The sequence below is a fragment of the Caretta caretta genome, chromosome 2 (genome assembly GCF_965140235.1).
Source record: "Caretta caretta isolate rCarCar2 chromosome 2, rCarCar1.hap1, whole genome shotgun sequence".
Lineage (NCBI taxonomy): Eukaryota > Metazoa > Chordata > Testudines > Cheloniidae > Caretta > Caretta caretta.
Window position 1 is genome coordinate 142804999 of NC_134207.1, and position 20961 is coordinate 142825959.

General features: G+C 42.0%; 1 protein-coding gene across 1 annotated transcript in view; it reads left to right on the top strand.

The window, feature by feature from the left end:
• SEMA5A (semaphorin 5A) overlaps positions 1-20961 on the top strand; it is a 657104-nt gene that overhangs the window by 432095 nt on the left and 204048 nt on the right. Inside the window, exon 10 of the mRNA XM_048839567.2 lies at positions 5297-5501. Within this exon, the coding sequence (XP_048695524.2) occupies positions 5297-5501 (205 nt within the window). The remainder of the gene's footprint in view (positions 1-5296; positions 5502-20961) is intronic.

The window sequence follows — 20961 nt, forward strand, 5'->3', positions numbered from 1 at the left end:
ACTTTGTCATTTGGTTGTGGGACCACTGCCCTGCCTGCACTCCATTCACCTTGGGTGTCTATTTTGGAAATGACATCCATCTGCTCCATGCAGCTAAGATATGCCTTCACCCTGGGCAATACAGGGAGGGAGACTCTTCTAGGTGTCACAGAGTAAATGGCTTTGCTTTTGGTGTAAGTTTAATGTGGTATTGTCCCACTAATATTTCTAGTACTTGGAAGAATATCGAGAACCTCTTCTTGATCTAAGCTTTGAGGCCAGTGGTGACATATAACCATGCCTGGGGGTTGTGGTTGCTGGGAGGCCAAACATAGCAATGTGTAGACCATCTAAACATAAACATAAACTTCGTGAGATGTGGTCTTCTCTCCAAGTTTTAGAGGGCCAAAAAATTCCTTTTCACATTTAATAGGGACTGTACTGGGCCTTTCAATAGCCTTTTTTTTTTGCTCTTGAAGAGTTGATGTTTTCATCCTCCTATGAAGTGATTCTAGAATCAGTGTTACATCAGCACATTTGTCTATTTTGAAGTTTATTTTATAGGTTTCCCAAGGTGATTGTTGTGCTCGATGGGGGGTTTTGTGGTCATATCCGATTGCTCCAAGTGGGCTATCTCAATGTCTTTTAGGTCATTGTCTTGAAAGACAGGTGTTACCATGCATTGAGACCAGCAGACTGCTGCATAATGTTTGCCTTTTAGACATTTCCTGCATGTGGTATCTCCTGCTGGACAAAGCCGTTGGCTGGGAGGTAGTTTGCCACACTATGAGTATTCTTTCCTGCTCTTGTTGTATTCTTTTTCTTTACTCCATGTTAGCATAACCCCCTCTGTATTCCTTTGTACTTATATTGAACTGGGTAGGTATTGTTCCTGGGACTCCTGAGATATTTTCCTCCCCATGTCTGTGGCTTCTATATTGGGTTCCTACTCAAAGTTATTCCTGAGAAGAGTCTGTTGCTTCTTTATCAACTGATTTTGGAGGACTATGTTCTTGGCTGTCTCTAATGTTAGGTTAGGATAATTTTGGAGTCTTTCTAATAGTTGGTCTGTCCCTCAGCCCTAAAACAAGCCTGTCTCTGATTAATTCTTTGCTCATCTCTCTGTAGCCACATCTCTGTACATCTCTTTGTAGCCAACTACTCTCTGTAGTTCTGGATTAGGGTGTGCAGGGCTGCTATGAAATCATTCACTGACTCGCCCTTCTCTTGCTTAGTGAAATTGTGCTTGCTCAAAAATCATATTGTGCTGTGACATGAAATGCTTCTCCAGTACTTCTTTAATTTTATTGAGCTGTTTCACCTGAGCAGCTATGAGCTTTCTTGGAAGGATAATGTTGTCTGCTGCTAGTCCCACTGTACAGAGCAGGGTATTGTCTCCTCTCTGGTTGCTAGTATAAGCCAGAAACCAGACGGAACCTCTGGAATCTGCTTACCCAGAATGGCCATCCCTCAGGGTGCTGGACATCAAATTCTGTTGTGGGGAGGGGGGTATTTGGGAAAAGATGGGATCAGATGTAGGCATCTCTGCTGTTTTTCCACTTTTTGCCCTCCCCCCGCTTTTTGTTTGTTTGTTTATTTGCCTCTGTATGGAGTAAGGTGGTGTGGCCTTTAAGGAAGCAAGCTGGTATTGCTGTGGACCACATAGCCTTATTTTTAGTATCCCTTACTCATCAAAGCAGTTCTCTCTGGATTCTCTGTGTTTTCAAGCCTTTTCTCTGCTTGTTGTACTGCTAGCTCTGTGCACTATTCTGGCTGGGCTAGAGGGCCTGCTTGTCTACCTTCCTGTACTTTCTCCTTTCTTCAGGGATGTTCTCTGATCTGTTGGGTCTTTATTCAATCCCACTCTGATACCATGCAGAGATTACAGAGACCCAGCACACTGTGGTTGGGATGAATGCAAAACTGACTTTGTTTCCTGTTCACATAGACTCTTACCCCCTTGCTCTATGTCCCCTACTGGTCACTCTAAGTGGTCACAGCTAACACCACATACACTATGTTTATGCTCACCCCAAAGCATGATGTGGTTTGAAAAGCTGATGTATCTTGAAGGGTAGCAGTATAAGGGCTCAGTTTTGATCCCCTGATATTCACAAATCTATGAAAGAGGAACAATGTATTCAAGTGTGAGGCTAAAATTAGCATCTAGCCCAAGGGTAACCATGCTGCAATACTCTTGTCCACTTCACCTGTGCCAGAACAATGTGAAGAGGGAGCATTGTTTTACAGAAAAGGGCAGAAATGTTTTTCCTAATCCCTGGTCAGAATATAATGTATCTTTCTGTGCAAGAAAATCCACAGATATTAACAAAGTCTTCAGCCCTTTTACAGCTTTGAGGGCATAACTAGGATGACCAGGTGTCCGATTTACAATGTTGGCAACCGTAGGTACAACCACGCTTGCCATTGAAAGGTATAAGGAGTGCCTCCCTAAAGTGCTCACTATTTTACTGTAGCAAAAGCAATAGGTGCTTCAGTGTAACAGGGAATAAAAATAGTTTGTGAAGCTTTGTGCCCCTTCATTTAAACTTGTTAGCTGTAGTGTAGCTAAAACACTATACATCCCCTGATTCCATATTGTAAAACTAATTAGTCCAAAGGTAGGGAAATCTGTGAAACTTTCTAAAAAAAGAAAAAAATTTAGATAAGTACAGATAAATTTTCCTATTTTTCTGCCCAGAAAGTTCCACAGATCCGAACAATACGATTTTATCAGCAATGACAGGTTTCAGAGTAACAGCCGTGTTAATCTGTATTCGCAAAAAGAAAAGGAGTACTTGTGGCACCTTAGAGACTAACCAATTTATTTGAGCATCAGCTTTCGTGAGCTACAGCTCACATCATCGGATGCATCCGATGAAGTGAGCTGTAGCTCACGAAAGCTTATGCTCAAATAAATTGGTTAGTCTCTAAGGTGCCACAAGTACTCCTTTTCTTTTATCAGCAATGCGGCTCCAGTGGGAGAAATAGAAAGGGAAACTATATAATATCAGTAGTTTACAAAGTTAACCTGTTTTTACTGAGATACTATTGTGTGCAGCACCTTTCACCTAATGCTGATGTTTGAATGTCTGACTTGTAGAATTTAATGAAGGTGTTGAAAGAAGACCACATGGATGCCTTTTAGGAGTCAAAAGATCTTTACATCATTGAAGTAGAATCTCCAGCAGGGGACTTGCGGGTGGTTTCCACTTCCTTTGTGCTGCCTGAGTGATGCAAATGAAGCAGAACAGGGCAGAGAATCTGCCCCAAATTATTGATTAGAGCCCCAGGCCCTTTTTGTAGTAATATGGTTGACTCTAAGGCTGAAAAGACTGGGCACCAGTTGGGTTAGCTAACTGCAGAATCAGTCTATATTTATATGGAGAGCTTTTGAGTTATTGGTATTTTGAGTGTGAAGATTTCACATGGAGCAGAATAAGTATAAGTATAATTAGGGAGGCCAAAAAGGAATTTGAAGAGCAACTAGAAAAAGACACAAAAACTAATAGCAATGTTCTTTGTAAGTACATCAAAGGCTGCCAAACAGTCAGTGGGGCCACTGGATAACTGAGGTGTTAAAGGTGCACTCAAGGAACATAAGGTTATTGCAGAGGAGCTAAATGAACTCTTCGCATCAGTCTTCACTGCAGAAGATGTGAGGAAGTTTCCCACACATGAGCCATTTTTTTAGGTCAGAAATCTGAGGAACAGTCCCAGATGGAGGAGTCAATAAAGGAGGTTTTGGATCAAATAGATAAATTAAAAAGTACTAAGTCACCAGGACCAGATGGTATTTACCAAAGAGTTCTGAAGGAACTAAAATATGAAATTGCAGAACTACTAACTGTGGTATGTAACCTATTGCTTAAATGAGATATATTAGATATATATCGACAGGTTTCAGAGTAACAGCCGTGTTAGTCTGTATTCGCAAAAAGAAAAGGAGTACTTGTGGCACCTTAGAGACTAACCAATTTATTTGAGCATGAGCTTTCGTGAGCTACAGCTCAAAGCTCATGCTCAAATAAATTGGTTAGTCTCTAAGGTGCCACAAGTACTCCTTTTCTTTTTATTAGATATATAGATACATATTAGATAAGATATATTAGAGCTGGAAAAGGTACAGAGAAGGGTATGGAGCAGCTTCTATATGAGGAGAGATTAAAAAGACTGGGAAGATATGATAGATGTCTATAAAATCATGAATGCTGCAGATAAAGTGAATAAGGAAGTGTTATTTACCTCTTCACAAAACACAAAAATCAGGGCTCACCCAATTAAATTAATGGCAGCTGGTTTACAACAAACAAAAGGAAATACTTCTTCACACAGCGCACAGTCAACCTGTGAAACTCACAGCCAGGGGATGTTGTAAATGCCAAAAGTATAACTGGGTTAAAAAAGAATTAGATAAGATCCCAGAGGATAGGTCAATCAAAGGCTATTAGCCAAGATTTTCAGGAATGCAACCCCATGCTCTGGGTGTCCCTAAGCCTCTGACTGCAGGATGCTGGGACTGGATGACAGGGGATGGAAAGAATTATTCTTCATAACTTACCTTTTTCTGAAGTTATGCTACAACTTAATCAACAAGGAGTCCGGTGGTACCTTAAAGACTAACAGATTTATTTGGGCAAAAGCTTTCGTGGGCTAGAGCCCACTTCATCGGATGCATGGAGTGAAAATTACAGATGCAGGCATTATTATATTGACACATGAAGAGAAGGGAGTTACCTCACAAGTGGCGAACCACTGTTAACAGGGCCAATTCGATCAAGGTGGATGTAGTCCACTCCCAATAATAGATGAGGAGGTGTCAATTCCAGAGGAGGCAAAGCTGCTTTTGTAATGAGCCAGCCACTCCGAGTCCCTATTCAGGCCCAAATTAATGGTGTTAAATTTGCAAATGAATTTTAGTTCTGCTGTTTCTCTTTGAAGTCTGTTTCTGATTTTTTTTTTTTGTTCAAGTATAGCTACTTTTAAATCTGTTATAGAATGCACAGGGAGATTGAAGTGTTCTCCTACTGGCTTTTGTATGTTACCATTCCTGATGTCCGATTTGTGTCCATTTATTCTTTCACGTAGGGACTGTCCAGTTTGGCCAATGTACATGGCAGAAGGGCACTGCTGGCACATGATGGCATATATAACATTAGTAGACGTGCAGGTGAATGAGTCTCTGATGGTGTGGCTGATGTGGTTGGGTCTTCTGATGATGTCGCCACACAACATGGTTCTAAGATTTCATATGGGTGTTAAGATTTATTTTACAATATATATATATATATATATATATACTTTTATTTATTTACAGTGTGGTACAATGGACCAGGGTCTGTACATGAATCTGACTGAGAGGAATCTTCAGGATGCCCAAAAATTTATTCTAATGCATGAGGTGGTTCAGCCAGTTATTCCAATTCCTTACTTCATGGAGGACAACAGCCGATTTTCCCATGTGGCAGTGGATGTGGTGCAGGGCAAGGACATGCTTTTCCATATCATCTATCTGGCCACAGGTACGACTTAATGGTGCTGAGAAAACTGTAGAAAGTCGGAGATCCTTTTCAATGGTCTGTGCATCAGGTCTGAAATGCCTAAACCATGCTGGAGAACTGGGTTTGTAATCTGACAGCATTAACTGTGCCCTTCACCTATCCAAAGTAGCTAAGCTAAACACCATGCATTTTGTGTGTGTGTGGTTCTTTTGTACAAAATGTGAAAAATCAAGGCTCTGTCTCCTCTCCATGAAAAGGGGCTAACTTTTCAAATGGAGGTTTCCTCCCCCATGCCTGTTCCACAAGGTTAAAGGGGAAAACCCCACTTCCCCTGGTGCGACAATATGCTAGAGATTCCATGAGTGGTGTCTTGCTGAGTTTCATTGCCTCTTTCTTGGTTTTTGCAGCATAGACTATGATCTTGCCCATAGTTTGTAAAGTGTTTTGGGATATTTTCGTATGGAAGATGTTACACAAATGCCACATATTATTATTACTATTGGTATTTTTTATATTTATTTTTGTCCCTCATTCCCCTACTGCTTCAGCCAGCAAGAATTGGATGATAAATCCCTTTTCAGGTCACCCCTAAATAATTTATCCTTAGAAAAGCTTTCCTACTTAGCCTTTTGCCCTGAAGTTCAGAAATGAAAGAAAATATTATTCCGTTGAGAATGTCACTGTCTTCTTGTCTATAAGGACTTTAGTAGAGAATGAATTTTTGTCCTAACCTTTTATAAGGTATTTGAGAATGTGAGAACTGTTTCTAATGCACACTGCTTTACAGAGTGAGTCACTGACTACATTATTCCACTGATTGAAATTCAGATACAAAACAATTGAATTGAGTAATAGCGGTATATAGGCTGCTCCTGTAAACTCTTCTTCATATAATTAGTCCTCACAGAACTAGTCCTATAGACATCAGTGGGGGACTACTCAGGTCAACAATGGTTTTCAGGATTGGTTTATAGTTAGTATAGTAACAAGTATGGAGATTTTAGGGAAAGAGCTCTTTATTAAAATAACAACAGCTATTTGCTTGAATCTGCTCTCATTGAAGTCAATGGCAAAACTCCCATTGATTCCAGAGAGAGCAGGATCCATATTTCTTGTTATAAATCTCCAAAATTACAGCTTCTTAATGAAAACCCTTAATGAAAACATCTTGTTCTTTGGAGCATTGTGGTTCAATCTACAATGTGACTTTCTCTAGATACTTCTGAATCCAATCAATAAATCGATCTTTTATTAGGACCCTGCTTCTTTTTGGACTATTATTATGACATTATATTATTATTTGGTGTTTTCAGTTGAGACAGTGCTTCCTCGTGCACTATCATGGAATATCAACCTTACTCATTGTTGTACTGCAAACATATGCTGTGCAATAAAAGACTTTAATGGGCTATAGCACCCCAAGGATTTGGACAAGTATAGTCAAAGCAATTTAATAAATTATAGTATCTTTAGTGAAATCATAGCCATACAAAATATTGTTTATCCTGTGCAACCCCCATGATAGAAATTGGATCACCAAAATACGTTTTGAATTGTTTTTGTACTGGGTTGCTATTGCTGCATTGAGAGAGATTTGATCCCATCATAATGAGAGTATCTAGAATTATGTAAGTTCTCACAGTTCCTGATTGTCTCCAGGTTTTTAATTTTGTTTACTGTGCTTTCTGTTATAACTGATTTGATAAATGTAGGCCCCCAAGTTTTAAGCCTCTGAGGCTGGCTAACAAACAGCCCTATTCATTAAAAGGTATATGCTCTTTTTATGCACCTTTCATGCTGATAAATTAGGTCTATGTCCTCCGGTCCTTATTCAGGCAAAACCATTTCTTGAATTCAAAAGCTATTGAGGGCACTTAGCCTCTCATAGGAGCCACTTGGCACCTTGTAGTTGTGACATTGAGAGAGAAAGAGAGTGGGAGAACATGCACATAATTAGAGCTAAGGATGGAGGTTCAGCTTTAATTTTAATGTTACTAAGTTTGTCAATATGAACTGTGAGCCAAAACCTTGGTTTAAACCTAATAGTTGCATTTAATTTCTTTGGGATTTTTTTAAACTATCATTTACATGATAGGCCAGAAAGGCTTTATTTATTTATTTATTTATTTATTTATTTCAGAATGTCATGAAAAAAGTATGGTATTAACTATAGTAAGGGATTGCCACATTTCACAATTAGGGATTTGTTTGTGTGTAGAGACTCTCCTACTTCAAGACTACATTCCAAAGTGTAGTTCACAGCAGCCTTTTCCCTTACTGAGCCTGATAACATTAGCTTTGATGGCACAAACATTTCTGCAGATTGTACAGCATGCATTTGAAATGACAGAACAGTTTGGGATGTTGTGTCCACCCAAATACTGGACAGGCCAGTGATTTCTTGTCTTGACATTTTGCCTGTAGCAAGTGCTTTGTGTTGTAAAACTAATTCTTAGGTTTTCCATTCTAAGTTTTGGACTGTCCTGTTTGTATGTGTCAACAAAGGAAAACAATCGCACTCATGAGAAGGACCATGGAATCTTTCCCCACCTTCATTCAGAGCTATGCAAACAGTTTTATATATTACACTGCAAAAATACCAGAAACCAGCCCTCCACATGCTATACAGTTTGAGTCATGAGAGCCTGACTTAACAGGGGGTGGATAGAAATACCACAGACAGTTTTAAAAACTCTAAAACATTTCTAAATATTGTTTTCTGTCTCTTGTATACACATGATGGTGCGGTGGGGTAGTTACAGTTTTGTTGACACTTGTCTGGGATGACCTTGACTCTGGAAAGGATCCAGAGGCGAGCAACAAAGATGATCAAAGGGATGGAAGGGAAGCCTGATTAAAGCTATGATCAAAGCTGAAGGAGCTGGGTATGTTTAGTTTGGAAAAAAGGATATCAAGGGGGGTTATGATAGCAGTCTTCAGATACTTGAAAGGCTGCCATAAAAAGATGGAGAAAAGTTGTTCTCTTTTGCCATAGAGAGCAGGACAAGAGGCAATGGGTTCAAACTACAGCATAACTGATTTAGATTAATTTCAGGAAAAACATCCTAATTGTAAGAACAGCAGGACAATGGAACAGACTGCCGAGAAAGGTTGTGGAATCTTCTTCACTGGAGGTTTTCAAAAGGAAGCTGGATCGCCACCGGTCTTGGATGGTTTAGACAGAGCAAATTCTGCATCTGGGCAGGGGCTTAGACGAGATGACCCTTGCAATCTTTTCTAATCCTATGATTCTATAATTCGCTCACTCATGACTTCAGAATTCATGGCATACGAGGCTGTATCAAACTGGTGCTTTGTGACTCTTTTACCCCATACCGTGGCATGATGTCCTTTATAATTACTTAATGTTTCAAAAATCAATTCGGAGGGGAGGGCTTCGGGAGGGTTCTCTCAATGTAATGTACTGAAAAAACAAATGTACTATAGTTATATTCTGGGGACAAAATTGACCTATAGGGAGGAATGAAACAGAGGCAAGCTCTAGGACAGGACAGGAAGAAGGTGGAAAACAAGTCAAAGGGTTAGAAAATAGTGGGGTTTATATGTATATATATATATATATATATATATATTCCCTTTCTAAAGTTTTGCGTCCATATTTTTTGAGTGTTTTTCCTTTTCTTTCCTGTGTGTTTTGGAATTGTTTTGCTTCTTTTAAAGGAGATGAGAAGCTGAGATGGAACATCTTTTTCACTGACAAACAGCCTGGAAATTCTGAGTTTAGGAGTCAAACTGGACAGTGAGGTATTAGTAACTGTAGAGTGTCCCTGCATTCTTATTGTCTCAGTAATTCCATTTCAATATATTATATTTTGCTTTACCTAACTCGAGAATGGGGTGGGGGATTTGCCCATTAATTAAAATATTTAACAATCATTCTAGGTGTAAGCCCCAATTCTGCAAGTACTTGTATAACTTTACTCACATGAAGAATCCCATTGGCTTCAATGAGATTACTCACCTGAAGTTACACATATGCGTGTCAGCCGGGTTGGAGCCTTTGGGATTATTTTCTTGAATTTTTTCATACTCGTAAATCTTGTGAATTCCTGAAATATAGAACAGTTGTTTGAATCCTGTTTCCCTTATACTTGGTGTCTTTATAAATGTTCTGTGGCATTCGTGAAAATATACAGGAGGCTTCCAGTAGCTAATTTAATACCTGTAAATCCCCATGGTTTAAGGAAAGGTTGTTGTCAATGGGACATAAGTATCTGCTTTGTATTTCAAAGGTCAGGAGCTCAAGTCCTGTGAAAGTGATGCTTTTATTAACTTTTTTCTGTCAGTGAGATAATAGATTAATTAGCTCGCACCACAATTAGAGCTAACTTGGTTTCTCATTCCTGGGGTTCATAAGCATGCACATGAGAGCTCTGAATTGGAGTGGTTGGACCAATTTAGACCCAGAGGACCTAGCTAAACAAATTGCTGAAACTTTTCTAACAATCATTCATTTTATAACTTGGTTAATTTTTTCATGTGAAATGTCCTGGATCAGTCTAAGTATTTTCTTAATAGTTTGACTGCTTATCATAGAATCATAGAATATCAGGGTTGGAACGGACCTTAGGAGGTCATCTAGTCCAACCCCCTGCTCAAAGCAGGACCAATCCGCAACTAAATCGTATAAGTTCTATCTTTCATTCTCCTGAGAATGTTAATATTCTATTTCTCATGTTCTGTTTCAGTCCAGATGCCTGGGTTTTGGGACCCTCTCGTATAACAGATTAACAGATTTTAAAGCCAGAATTGACTATTAACTCACCTAGTCTGACCTTCCATATAAGCCAGGTCATAGAATTTCTCACAGTTGCCCCTGTATTGAGCTTAAGAACTTGTGTCTGACTAAAGCATATCTTCCAGTAAGGTATCCACTGCTCCCTTGGCTGCTTGTTCCAATCATTAGGCACCGTTGACCTAGATACCACTAAGTGTCTGGAAATGAACATTCCGATTCAAGTGATTGCACCTGTCCATTCCACTATAGGTGTGTGTGCACCTCATGCACAGTTGTTGGGGATTTTTCCCTCAGCAGTACCCTTTGGGGCGACGTGAGTGCTCTATGTTGCCTCATGCCACTACATGGTGGGTATAAAGCAGGAGTGGGCAAACTTTTTGACCCAAGGGCCACATGTGGGTATGGAAATTGTATGGCAGGCCATGAATGCTCACGAAATTGGGGGTTGGGGTGCAGGGGGAAGGGCTCTGGCTGGAGGTGTGGGTGTTGGGGTGGGACTGGGGATGAGGGGTTGAGGGTGCAGGAGGTTGCTCTGGGCTGGGACAGAGGGGTTTGGAGGTGGGAGGGGGATCAGGGCTGGGGCAGGGGGTTGGGGTGCAGGAGGGGGTCAGGGATACAGACTCCAGTTGGCTCTTACTTCAAGCAGCTCCCAGAAGCAGTGGCATGTCTGTTCTCCAGCTCCTACGTGGAGATGCGGCCAGGTGGCTCTGCACGCTGCCCTGTCCGCAGGGGCAGCACTTGGGGCGGGGGCAGCGTGCAGAGCCCCTTGGCTGCACCTTCATGTAGGAGCTGGAGGGGGGACATGCCGCTGCTTCTGGGAGCCGCACAGAGCGGGGCAAGCCGCGGACCCTGCTCCCCAGCAGGAGCTCGAGGGCCGGATTAAAACATCTGGAGAGCCAGATGTGGCCTCCGAGTTGTAGTTTGCCCACCCCTGGTATAAAGCGTGATGCAGACCCTCACCTCCTCAGTTCAGCAGACTCTGGCTCATGATGCAACAGACTCTGGCTCAAGCTATGGCTTTCTCCATCACTGTGCAGCACTCCTCTTGGCTGCAGTTGTCAGGTCTTCCTTCAGAGGTGCAACAAACCATCCAAGACCTCCCATTTGACAGACCCTCACTCTTTTCCAAAAAGACTGACAAGAGGCTCCATAGCCTTCAGGATCCAAGGGAAATCCTTAAGTCTCTGGGTATTTACGCAGCAGAGACAAAAAGAAAGCCATTTCACCTGCAACAATCTCAATTGTTTCAGCCTTTCATGCCACATACTGAGGACCTGTCACACATGTCACATACTGAGGACTTATGACACACATTGTTATGTTCCTATACAAGGGTTTGAATGTTTTTATTCTCATCCTGCCCCTAACTCTACAGTTGTAACAGCGGCTAATGAGAGGAAGAGGGCAAAAGTTACAAGAGGCTTCCTCCCTCCTCTTCTGCAGCTGCCCCTTAATCTAGGTAAATGGGATCCTCTGAGCAAACACTGTGGATTGAGAGTAGTCTTCCACTTCCCAGAGTGCCATCTTTCTCCTAATATTTGCCAACTGGCTATCTCACTTCCTAGGTTCTTGGTCCTGCATCACCACAGATCAGTGGATCCTAAAAACAGTAGAATTGGGATACACCCTTCAATTTATTTCTATCCCTCCTTCTGACACCCCTTCCGCATCCTTCTTCAGGGACCATTCTAATAAAAACTTGCTACTTCAGGAGGTCCAGTCTCTCTTTCTGGGGACCATATAGGTCATTCCCATGTTGCTCAGAGGGAAGGAATTTTATTCCCAATGCTTCCTAATGCCAAAAGCAAAGGAGGTGTGTATGTATGTGTGTGTGTGTGGAGGGGAGGGGTAGGATGGGGAGTGTCTTGAGCCTATTTTAGATCTAAGGCAGCTAAACAAGTTACTAAAGAAAATAACATTCTGGATGGTCCCTTTAGTTTCTCTTATCCCTTCCCTAGATCCTGGACTGGTTTGCTGCTCTCAAACTTAACAGATGCTTATTTTCACATGGCAAGTCACCAGAGCTATCCACTTCTACAGGAACCTGTACTGCAGCAGGAGATTCCAATGGCTCCTCTTTCATCATCATCTTCATCACCAGATGATTCCACCACACTGGAGTCTTCCCCAGTTCCTTAAGATTTCAAGGCACATCAGGAGCTTCTCAGACAGCAGATGGCTTCAGCCTTGGGTGTTCAGGCTGAGTTTGTGAAAAAAAATATACAAAAGTTGATAGACATTCTTCAGTCCTTGGCTCCAGAGAAAGTACCTCTCTCCCTGTAAATGAAGCATTGTTAGATCTGGCCAAGACTTTGGAATACTCCATCTTTCTTGCTGCCTACAACAAAACATATTGACACACATTGTTATGTTCCTATACAAGGGTTTGAATGTTTTTATTCTCATCCTGCCCCTAACTCTACAGTTGTAACAGCGGCTAATGAGAGGTTGCAAAAAGGAAGATTTAAATCCATTCTCAAGGACAAAGGCTAAAAGGCTGGATCTCATGGGGAGAAAAAATTATTTGACCTCATTCTTGAAAATACGCACTGCAAATCAGCAGGCACTTTGAATTCAATTTTAAAAAATGAGTTCACTGGGTCCCTACTATACGATTTCAAGAGTCTTTTTATGACTTGAATGATTCCAGATGATTTGGCATTTTTGTCTGTGCTCCTTAATGGATGCCTTCCAACTCAATTGGAGATTGATTCTGATGGATGCCTTCCCTCTAATTCTGCCTCATTGTACAAGTCATTCTCAAACTGAAGTTGGATCATACCAAACTGATTCTTATTGCTCCAGCTTGTCTGAGGCAATGTTGGTTCTCTGACTTTCTCAGTATCAGTTAAGACTGCTGTATCTCTTCCTCTTTCTCCTTACCTATTGATTCAGCACCATGGTTGAGTTTTGCATCCAGCGCTCAGCCCCGGTACACACAGGTTTTCAAGGAAAAAGAGGCCCTACAGCAGCAACCAAATTTTTGTTGAAAGTGGTTTCACATTAAACAAACGATGTATTTACTGGTTTTCTTTCCTAAACTGCACTCCAACATGGATGAACAACAACTTTATATGTTGTGGGGGGGAGGTGATGCTTAGCATTCTACCTGGACAGAACTAAGCCTTTTTGGGCATCACATTGTCTGTCTGTTTTGTCTCTTATACAGACTGAATGAAGGGTCAGGCAGTCTTGGTGCAAATGATTTCCAGATGGATAACTTCCTGCATTACATTTGCATAGGAAGTAGCTCAGACAATACTTTCATTTAATCAGGGCCCAAGTGATGTCGATAGCATTCCTCAGTGATGTTTCAGTATTGGATATTTGCAGGGCTGCTACCTGGTCTTCTTTACATTTACCAGTCACTATGTGATTATCACTGGATCTAGGTCAGATGCAAATTTTTGCGAAGGTGGTCCTGCAATCATTGTTTAAGTAGACTGCAAGCCCCACTTCCTATAAGTACTGCTTGTGTATTCCACTCAGATGCCTCACTTCTGAAATCGCTCAAAGAAGTAAATATGGTCACTTACCTGTATTGTAACTGCTGTTTGCACCCACATCTGGAAAAACATGTGTTGCTCCCATGTTGTTTCTGGAGCTCTGGTGTTTCCGCACCAGGGTAGATTGTAGATTGGTGATTCAGCAGACCTCAGTGTTAATCATAAAGAAAGACCACAGGCTTGGCTCGGTGGTGAAGCCTTGGCCAGGTTTATTGTCAGCAAAGCACAGTCTCAGTGCCCGTGTAGAGGATTACGAGTACAATAACACATGTTTGTCAGTGACAAGGTATCAGCTCCATCAACATTGTACTGTCTCCTCGGATAATACAAGGCTGCCTTTCCTATTACTCTCCTTTTATACATTAATACAAAAAAGTTACTTACTACATTCCAGATGTTAATTACCAACCTTGTACCTGATTGTTCAACAAACCCGCCTCGTCCATTATCCTGTCATTCCATCCTTATCTTACAAGGGGTCTGTGTGTTCCTGTACCATCCTCTTAGGAATGTATTTATGCAGTTTGCTGATACATTCCTAAGAGGATGGTAATTTATTCACATGGTTAGTTGCTACCTAATGCTACTATTCTAACACGGCCTACTTTGGTTCATATTTTTAGCTATGCCTAGGGCTCCAGCAAGCCCTACAACATATATTCCATGGCCCACCCTCTATCCCCTCTGCATCAGCATCTCTACTCTTGATGTTCAGTGTAAAGGAACTGAGGAGAGTTGGGGTGGCACTACCCTTAACTAGCCAAGAGAGGGCTAGAACCACAGGGTGCAAACACTGCCCCTACAGATACTGCTAGGCAAAGTTCTCTGGCTTCAGTGTGCTGGGCACGTGCATACCTGAATGGAATACATGTCTGCACCCACGTCTCAAAAAACAGCACTTATGATACAGGTAAGTAACCATCTTATCTGCTTTATAACTAAATAATGTTACTGCAGTATTCCCTATGTATTTCCTGTACTAAGTATAGGGAACTACAAGGTATATTATGGGACTGTTATCCAGATGCAGCAGCAAAATGGAAATATTTTAAAGGTGCCCCCTGTGCCTTGTTGGCTTTCCAGCCTTGATAGTGTCTTTTTAAACAGGCATGTAAAAAGTATTATCATTGAATATTCTGCCATCTGTATGACTCTGTGTTAGTCTCTCAGATACAGTGCATACTGAAATAATGTCATCCTAAAAGTAGTTCCAAGAGTTTGCATTTTTTTCAGAAATTGAGATTGAAACCATCAGAAGGTAGTGTCCTTAATCTCTGCTCCTTTCCCAGTGACTATTTCCACTGTTGTAGGGAAATGTAGCTTTAGGAAATCTGAATACATTGTATTATTGCACTTGCCATAATACATTATTTTGCAGGGCTTAAATAAATATTCCATTCTTTTGGCTAAATAGTGGATAGCATTTACTCTGTGACTGTACTAATACTCCTACTAAATATATTAATGATACCCCTCTCTTAAATTTCTGCTTTATTGAGATTATTTCCCTTTAATATTCAGAAATCAAAAGGGTAAATATTGGAATTATAATATATTTGATATTTGGACAGCTAATATTTTCTCCCTATTATCATTAAGATAGCATTTCAAAGAATATATACATAGCACTTTCCATGTTCAATGCATTGTAAAGAAAGTAAACACTCATTGGTTAAAACATTAACTTTAAACATATAGGGTTGATTTATACCACTCATTGTTCAGATGTGATAGAAGTGGGCTGGGATACAGGGAATTCTTTATGCCTTGGTACAACCATACATGATTCAGACATAATCTGGTTCCCAGCTCTGGAAAACACAAATGTGGGGGCAGGATGCCTGGCCAGCATTGCAGGCAGTGTTCATATAGCATGCCCAGTTGGAGTGTTTCTGGATGGGACTGGTGGGGATGGGAGGCCTGGATATGTTCCCCTCACAAACTGAGGTTCCTACACTGGAGAGAGCAATGACTATCCCTGGTATAGAAAGGGGTACTGCCCACACTCACCTCAGGCCTAGGAACTAGGAGCTACCAAGCCTTTCAGAAGTGTAATACCTCCAGAAATTGAATGCTGCTCCTTACCTGCTGCTATTATAAACCTCAGTGCCCAATGTAAGCTATGTTCTATTTTTCTCACCAATGTTGTTTATTCTATAGAATATCTTTAAATGTTCTGCCAAATATTTCAAGTGCTTCAGATATAATTGCATTTCTAGATCTTGTCACATATCCATGTCAGAACATCCAAATGATCTTCTATTTGAAATAATTTTAAAAACAGGGGGCGGGGGGGGGGAATAATATAAACCCATGGCTGTTGGACTGGGTAATTTGAACACAAAGTCTTGATTCTTCACTGCCTTTTATCTTGTGTCATCATTTCAACCTGTGTAAAGTGGGTATAAAATTATACGAATTGAGAATAATAATATTTAAAGTTCACTTTGCACAGTCATAAATGACTCCATAAGTCACTGGAGAATAAGATCTAGAATGAAAAAGCTCCAGTAATAGTGATTTCTTGTCTTTAATCACTTATGTGGAGATCTGCCATTCTGTTAACTACAAGCTAAACATGGTACTTTCCAAATGTCAGCAATAACTAGAACTGGTCAAATTATTCATTTGCAATCATTTTAACTGATAAGTGTAGCCCTTTATTCTGTGCATGAATTATCTGAAATTTACCTGGAGTCATTTTTCTTTCTGAAAATTATCCACAAAGGGTTCATGAGTTATACTAATTTGTTACTGATAGTGATTGAGGTAGTTTATGTCGACAAATTTTAGCCTGTTGTTAATGAACTGGTCACTTTGAGTATTTGCCATTTCATGTCACATGCAGTTATTTCTATACTCAGATTGGATTAACCTACATTTTATAAACAAGAGAAGTAATTTTTTTCTGTTCAGAAAGTATCCATAAGTCTTCATAATTGTAGAAATATATTGGGTAGATAATAAAAAGAACTTTACAAATAGTCATGGGAGCATTTACAGTGTGAATAGTGGGGTTGCCACCAACCCAGGTTTTCCCAGGGTCATCCTTTTTTTGAGGTAGCTGTCATGGAAAACCTGTAAGGGTGCTCTAGATAGCTGGCAGTGTGTACTGTTTTATGGGCTTAGTCTCATCCCAGATGTGTCCCAGTTTTTGTACTCAGAGGAAGCAACCCTAGTGAATACTGATGCAACCACTGCCAGCATTAAAATATCAGAATACCTCAAAGATATCAGCTTGTGGCTGAACAGCAGCTGGCTCAACCTAAACTCAGGCAAGACCAAGTGATGTAAATTGGACAGGGGAAATGAATCTAGCCAAAACGTCTCCATCCCAGCCGCTATTCTTTAATATGGTGCAAAGCCTCAGGGTTTTTGACCCCTCACTAAGCTTGGATGACCAGCATCAGTTTCCAAAAATATCTTTTCACCTCCAGCTTGCTTGGAAACATTGTCCCTTTCTCATAGATGAGGACTTGGCCACACTAATCCCTGCATTTGTCGTCATCTGGCTGGATTACTCGAATTCATTATCCTTGTACCTGAAGCTGAATCCAAAGATGATGGAGATGGAGCACAACAATTGCCTGCCTTCTCAATGGCTTAGGCCCCCAAGGGCAAATCAGACTGAGTTCAAGTCCTCCTGGCTCCCACTCATTCTCCAATGCCAGTTTAAGGTCTTGGCCCTTGTCACAGGGTCCCTTTAAAGGGATATGTGCTCAGTCTCACCTATGACAGACAATTCACCTTCCCAGGTAGGGAAGATTGAGTTACATGACTGTCAGGCCTCTGGGATAGATAAGGCAGAGGCCTGGGTGGGAAGAGAGGAGAGGCTTCAGCAGAGGCCTGCAGAAGGCTGCTGTGAGCTGCAGAGAACAGGAAGGCTCCTGCAGGAGACTCTGAGATACTAGGGGCAGAGGTGGATTAAGGTTTCGTGGGGCCCTGGACCAGAGCAAGTTGGGGAGGTGTCCCTCCCCACCCCTTCTGCCTGCAGTTCCACCCCCCTCACACCCCAAGACCAGAGAAGCTCTGTCCCCTGCTTCCCCCCTCACCATGGTCCTGGGGCAGCGATGGAGAGTGAGACTTCCCCCAGCCCTGAGACTGTGGCATGGAGCTAGAGCCCCTCCAGACCCAGGGCCGCAGCTGGGGTCCAGGCACTGGGACTTCCCCTGCCACCCTGCTGGGGAGGGGTCGGGGTTCAGGGGCTTCCCCTACTTCACCCTGCCCACCCACCCAGCGTTCCTGCCGGAGAGGGGTTGGAGTGCAGGGGTGCCCATTTCTCTGGGGCCCCCCAATTGGTCGGGGCCCCTGGGCACAGTGACTAATCCGCCACTGTCTAGGGGAGAAAATGTTCCAGCCAGGTAAGGCTGGGAGTGGCCTGCCAAAGCAGGGAAAGATGGAAGGCAAGAAGGCTTGGGAGTGGCTGCTCCAGAAGGAGAAGGAAGCACACCAAAAGAGTGAAACCTGAGCCCAGAGAGCAGGCAGAAGAGTTCTGAGAGAGACCAGATCCTGGCGGCTGTGATTGCAGAGCCATTGGCCATTATCTTTGAAAACTCGTGGCGAACGGGGGAAGTCCCGGATGACTGGAAAAAGGCTAATGTAGTGCCAATCTTTAAAAAAGGGAAGAAGGAGGATCCTGGGAACTATAGGCCAGTAAGCCTCACTTCAGTCCCCGGAAAAATCATGAAGCAGGTCCTCAAAGAATCAATCCTGAAGCACTTACATGAGAGGAAAGTGATCAGGAACAGTCAGCATGGATTCACCAAGGGAAGGTCATGCCTGACTAATCTAATCGCCTTCTATGATGAGATTACTGGTTCTGTGGATGAAGGGAAAGCAGTGGATGTATTGTATCTTGACTTTAGCAAAGCTTTTGACACGATCTCCCACAGTATTCTTGTCAGCAAGTTAAAGAAGTATGGGCTGGATGAATGCACTATAAGGTGGGTAGAAAGTTGGCTAGATTGTCGGGCTCAACGGGTAGTGATCAATGGCTCCATGTCTAGTTGGCAGCCGGTGTCAAGTGGAGTGCCCCAGGGGTCGGTCCTGGGGCCGGTTTTGTTCAATATCTTCATAAATGATCTGGAAGATGGTGTGGATTGCACTCTCAGCAAATTTGCAGATGATACTAAACTGGGAGGAGTGGTAGATACGCTGGAGGGCAGGGATAGGATTCAGAGGGACCTAGACAAATTGGAGGATTGGGCCAAAAGAAATCTGATGAGGTTCAATAAGGATAAGTGCAGGGTCCTGCACTTAGGACGGAAGAACCCAATGCACAACTACAGACTAGGGACCGAATGGCTAGGCAGCAGTTCTGCGGAAAAGGACCTAGGGGTGACAGTGGACGAGAAGCTGGATATGAGTCAGCAGTGTGCCCTTGTTGCCAAGAAGGCTAATGGCATTTTGGGATGTATAAGTAGGGGCATAGCCAGCAGATCGAGGGACGTGATCGTCCCCCTCTGTTCGACATTGGTGAGGCCTCATCTGGAGTACTGTGTCCAGTTTTGGGCCCCACACTACAAGAAGGATGTGGATAAATTGGAGAGAGTCCAGCGAAGGTTAACAAAAATGATTAGGGGTCTGGAACACATGAGTTATGAGGAGAGGCTGAGGGAACTGGGATTGTTTAGTCTGCAGAAGAGAAGAATGAGGGGGGATTTGATAGCTGCTTTCAACTACCTGAGAGGTAGTTCCAGAGAGATGGTTCTAGACTATTCTCAGTGGTGGAAGAGGACAGGACAAGGAGTAATGGTCTCACGTTGCAGTGGGGGAGGTTCAGGTTGGATATTAGGAAAAACTTTTTCACTAGGAGGGTGGTGAAACACTGGAATGCGTTGCCTAGGGAGGTGGTTGAATCTCCTTCCTTAGAAGATTTTAAGGTCAGGCTTGACAAAGCCCTGGCTGGGATGATTTAATTGGGTATGGGTCCTGCTTTTGAGCAGGGGGTTGGACTAGATGACCTCCTGAGGTCCCTTCCAACCCTCATATTCTATGATTCTATGATTCTGAGAAAGGAAGGTCTGAGCCCAGTTTGAAACTGGTGTGAAGACTCTTTTGTGTTTGTTTTTTGGACTTTTACATCCCAGAAGGGGTAGGCTTTCTGTTAATGTCTTAGCTGGTGGGCTAAATCACTGAGAGGAAACTCAGAGAGGGATGCTGCAGGGTCACCTAATGCAATGAGGGTGTGCTCTGGAAGCGGAAACCCTTTTATGATCCTGACTTTCAAAGTAATACAAGGATCAAGCCCCTGCTATATCAAAGCCCAAATTATAGTGAGAATCACTGCAACAGCTGTGTGCTTTTCTAGGACAATGCAGATCACAGAGCCCAGGACAAAGCATGAGAGACCTGGGGAAAAAGTATTCTGTGTTGAGGAGATCTGTCTATGGAGAAAACTTTCAGAAGAGATCAGGTGAATCCAGAACCTGACCTCCTGCCATTAGGAAAGGCTGCAAAACCTTACACTTTGAAAAAACCTTTCCACCATAAGAATGATACCCAACACACTGACACTCCCTTCTATCCAATAACCCCTACCATCCACAAAACGAAAAAGGGGAAAGGGGGAATTAATAAAATTGAAAAAACTAAAATACATAGCCCAAGCAGAGTTTTGACCCCCAAAAGAGGAAAGTGCTAGACACTCCATAAAATTTGAAAGGGATGTCACTGTTGCTCTTGATTTTACCTGGAAGGTGCTCAGGTATTATAATGTTGGGCAGAACTATAAAATACAGACAGAATACTCCTGTGAATATTTATTTGTGCTAGTATCATGATGCTTTTGCTTTTTGCAAATGTTCTTCCTAATAAAATCTCGCTCTACCCAAATGTTCAGGAATAAGTAAATAAAAGTCGTGAATGCCAGCCAAATGAGTCAGTGGGGTTTATTCACAACAATATTTGTGAATAATTTTTTGCTGTATTTGCCCACCTTTAGTGATAGTATACAATAGATCTTCAAAGGAAATAAAGACCTTGTTATGACAGAACACTTCAATAAAATGTATGCTCTGTTTAAACTGCTGTGCCAAAATATGACTTGGAAGAGTCATCACATTTTAAAGCTGTATTACTCCAAATATTGTGCATGAGAGTTACCTTAAATAGCTTAGCCACTGAGAGAGCATCACCATAACATGACTCACAGTGGGTAGGACAATATAGCTATCACTGTAGTGGCAGGAGCTGAAAAACAGTTATAGCAAAGGTA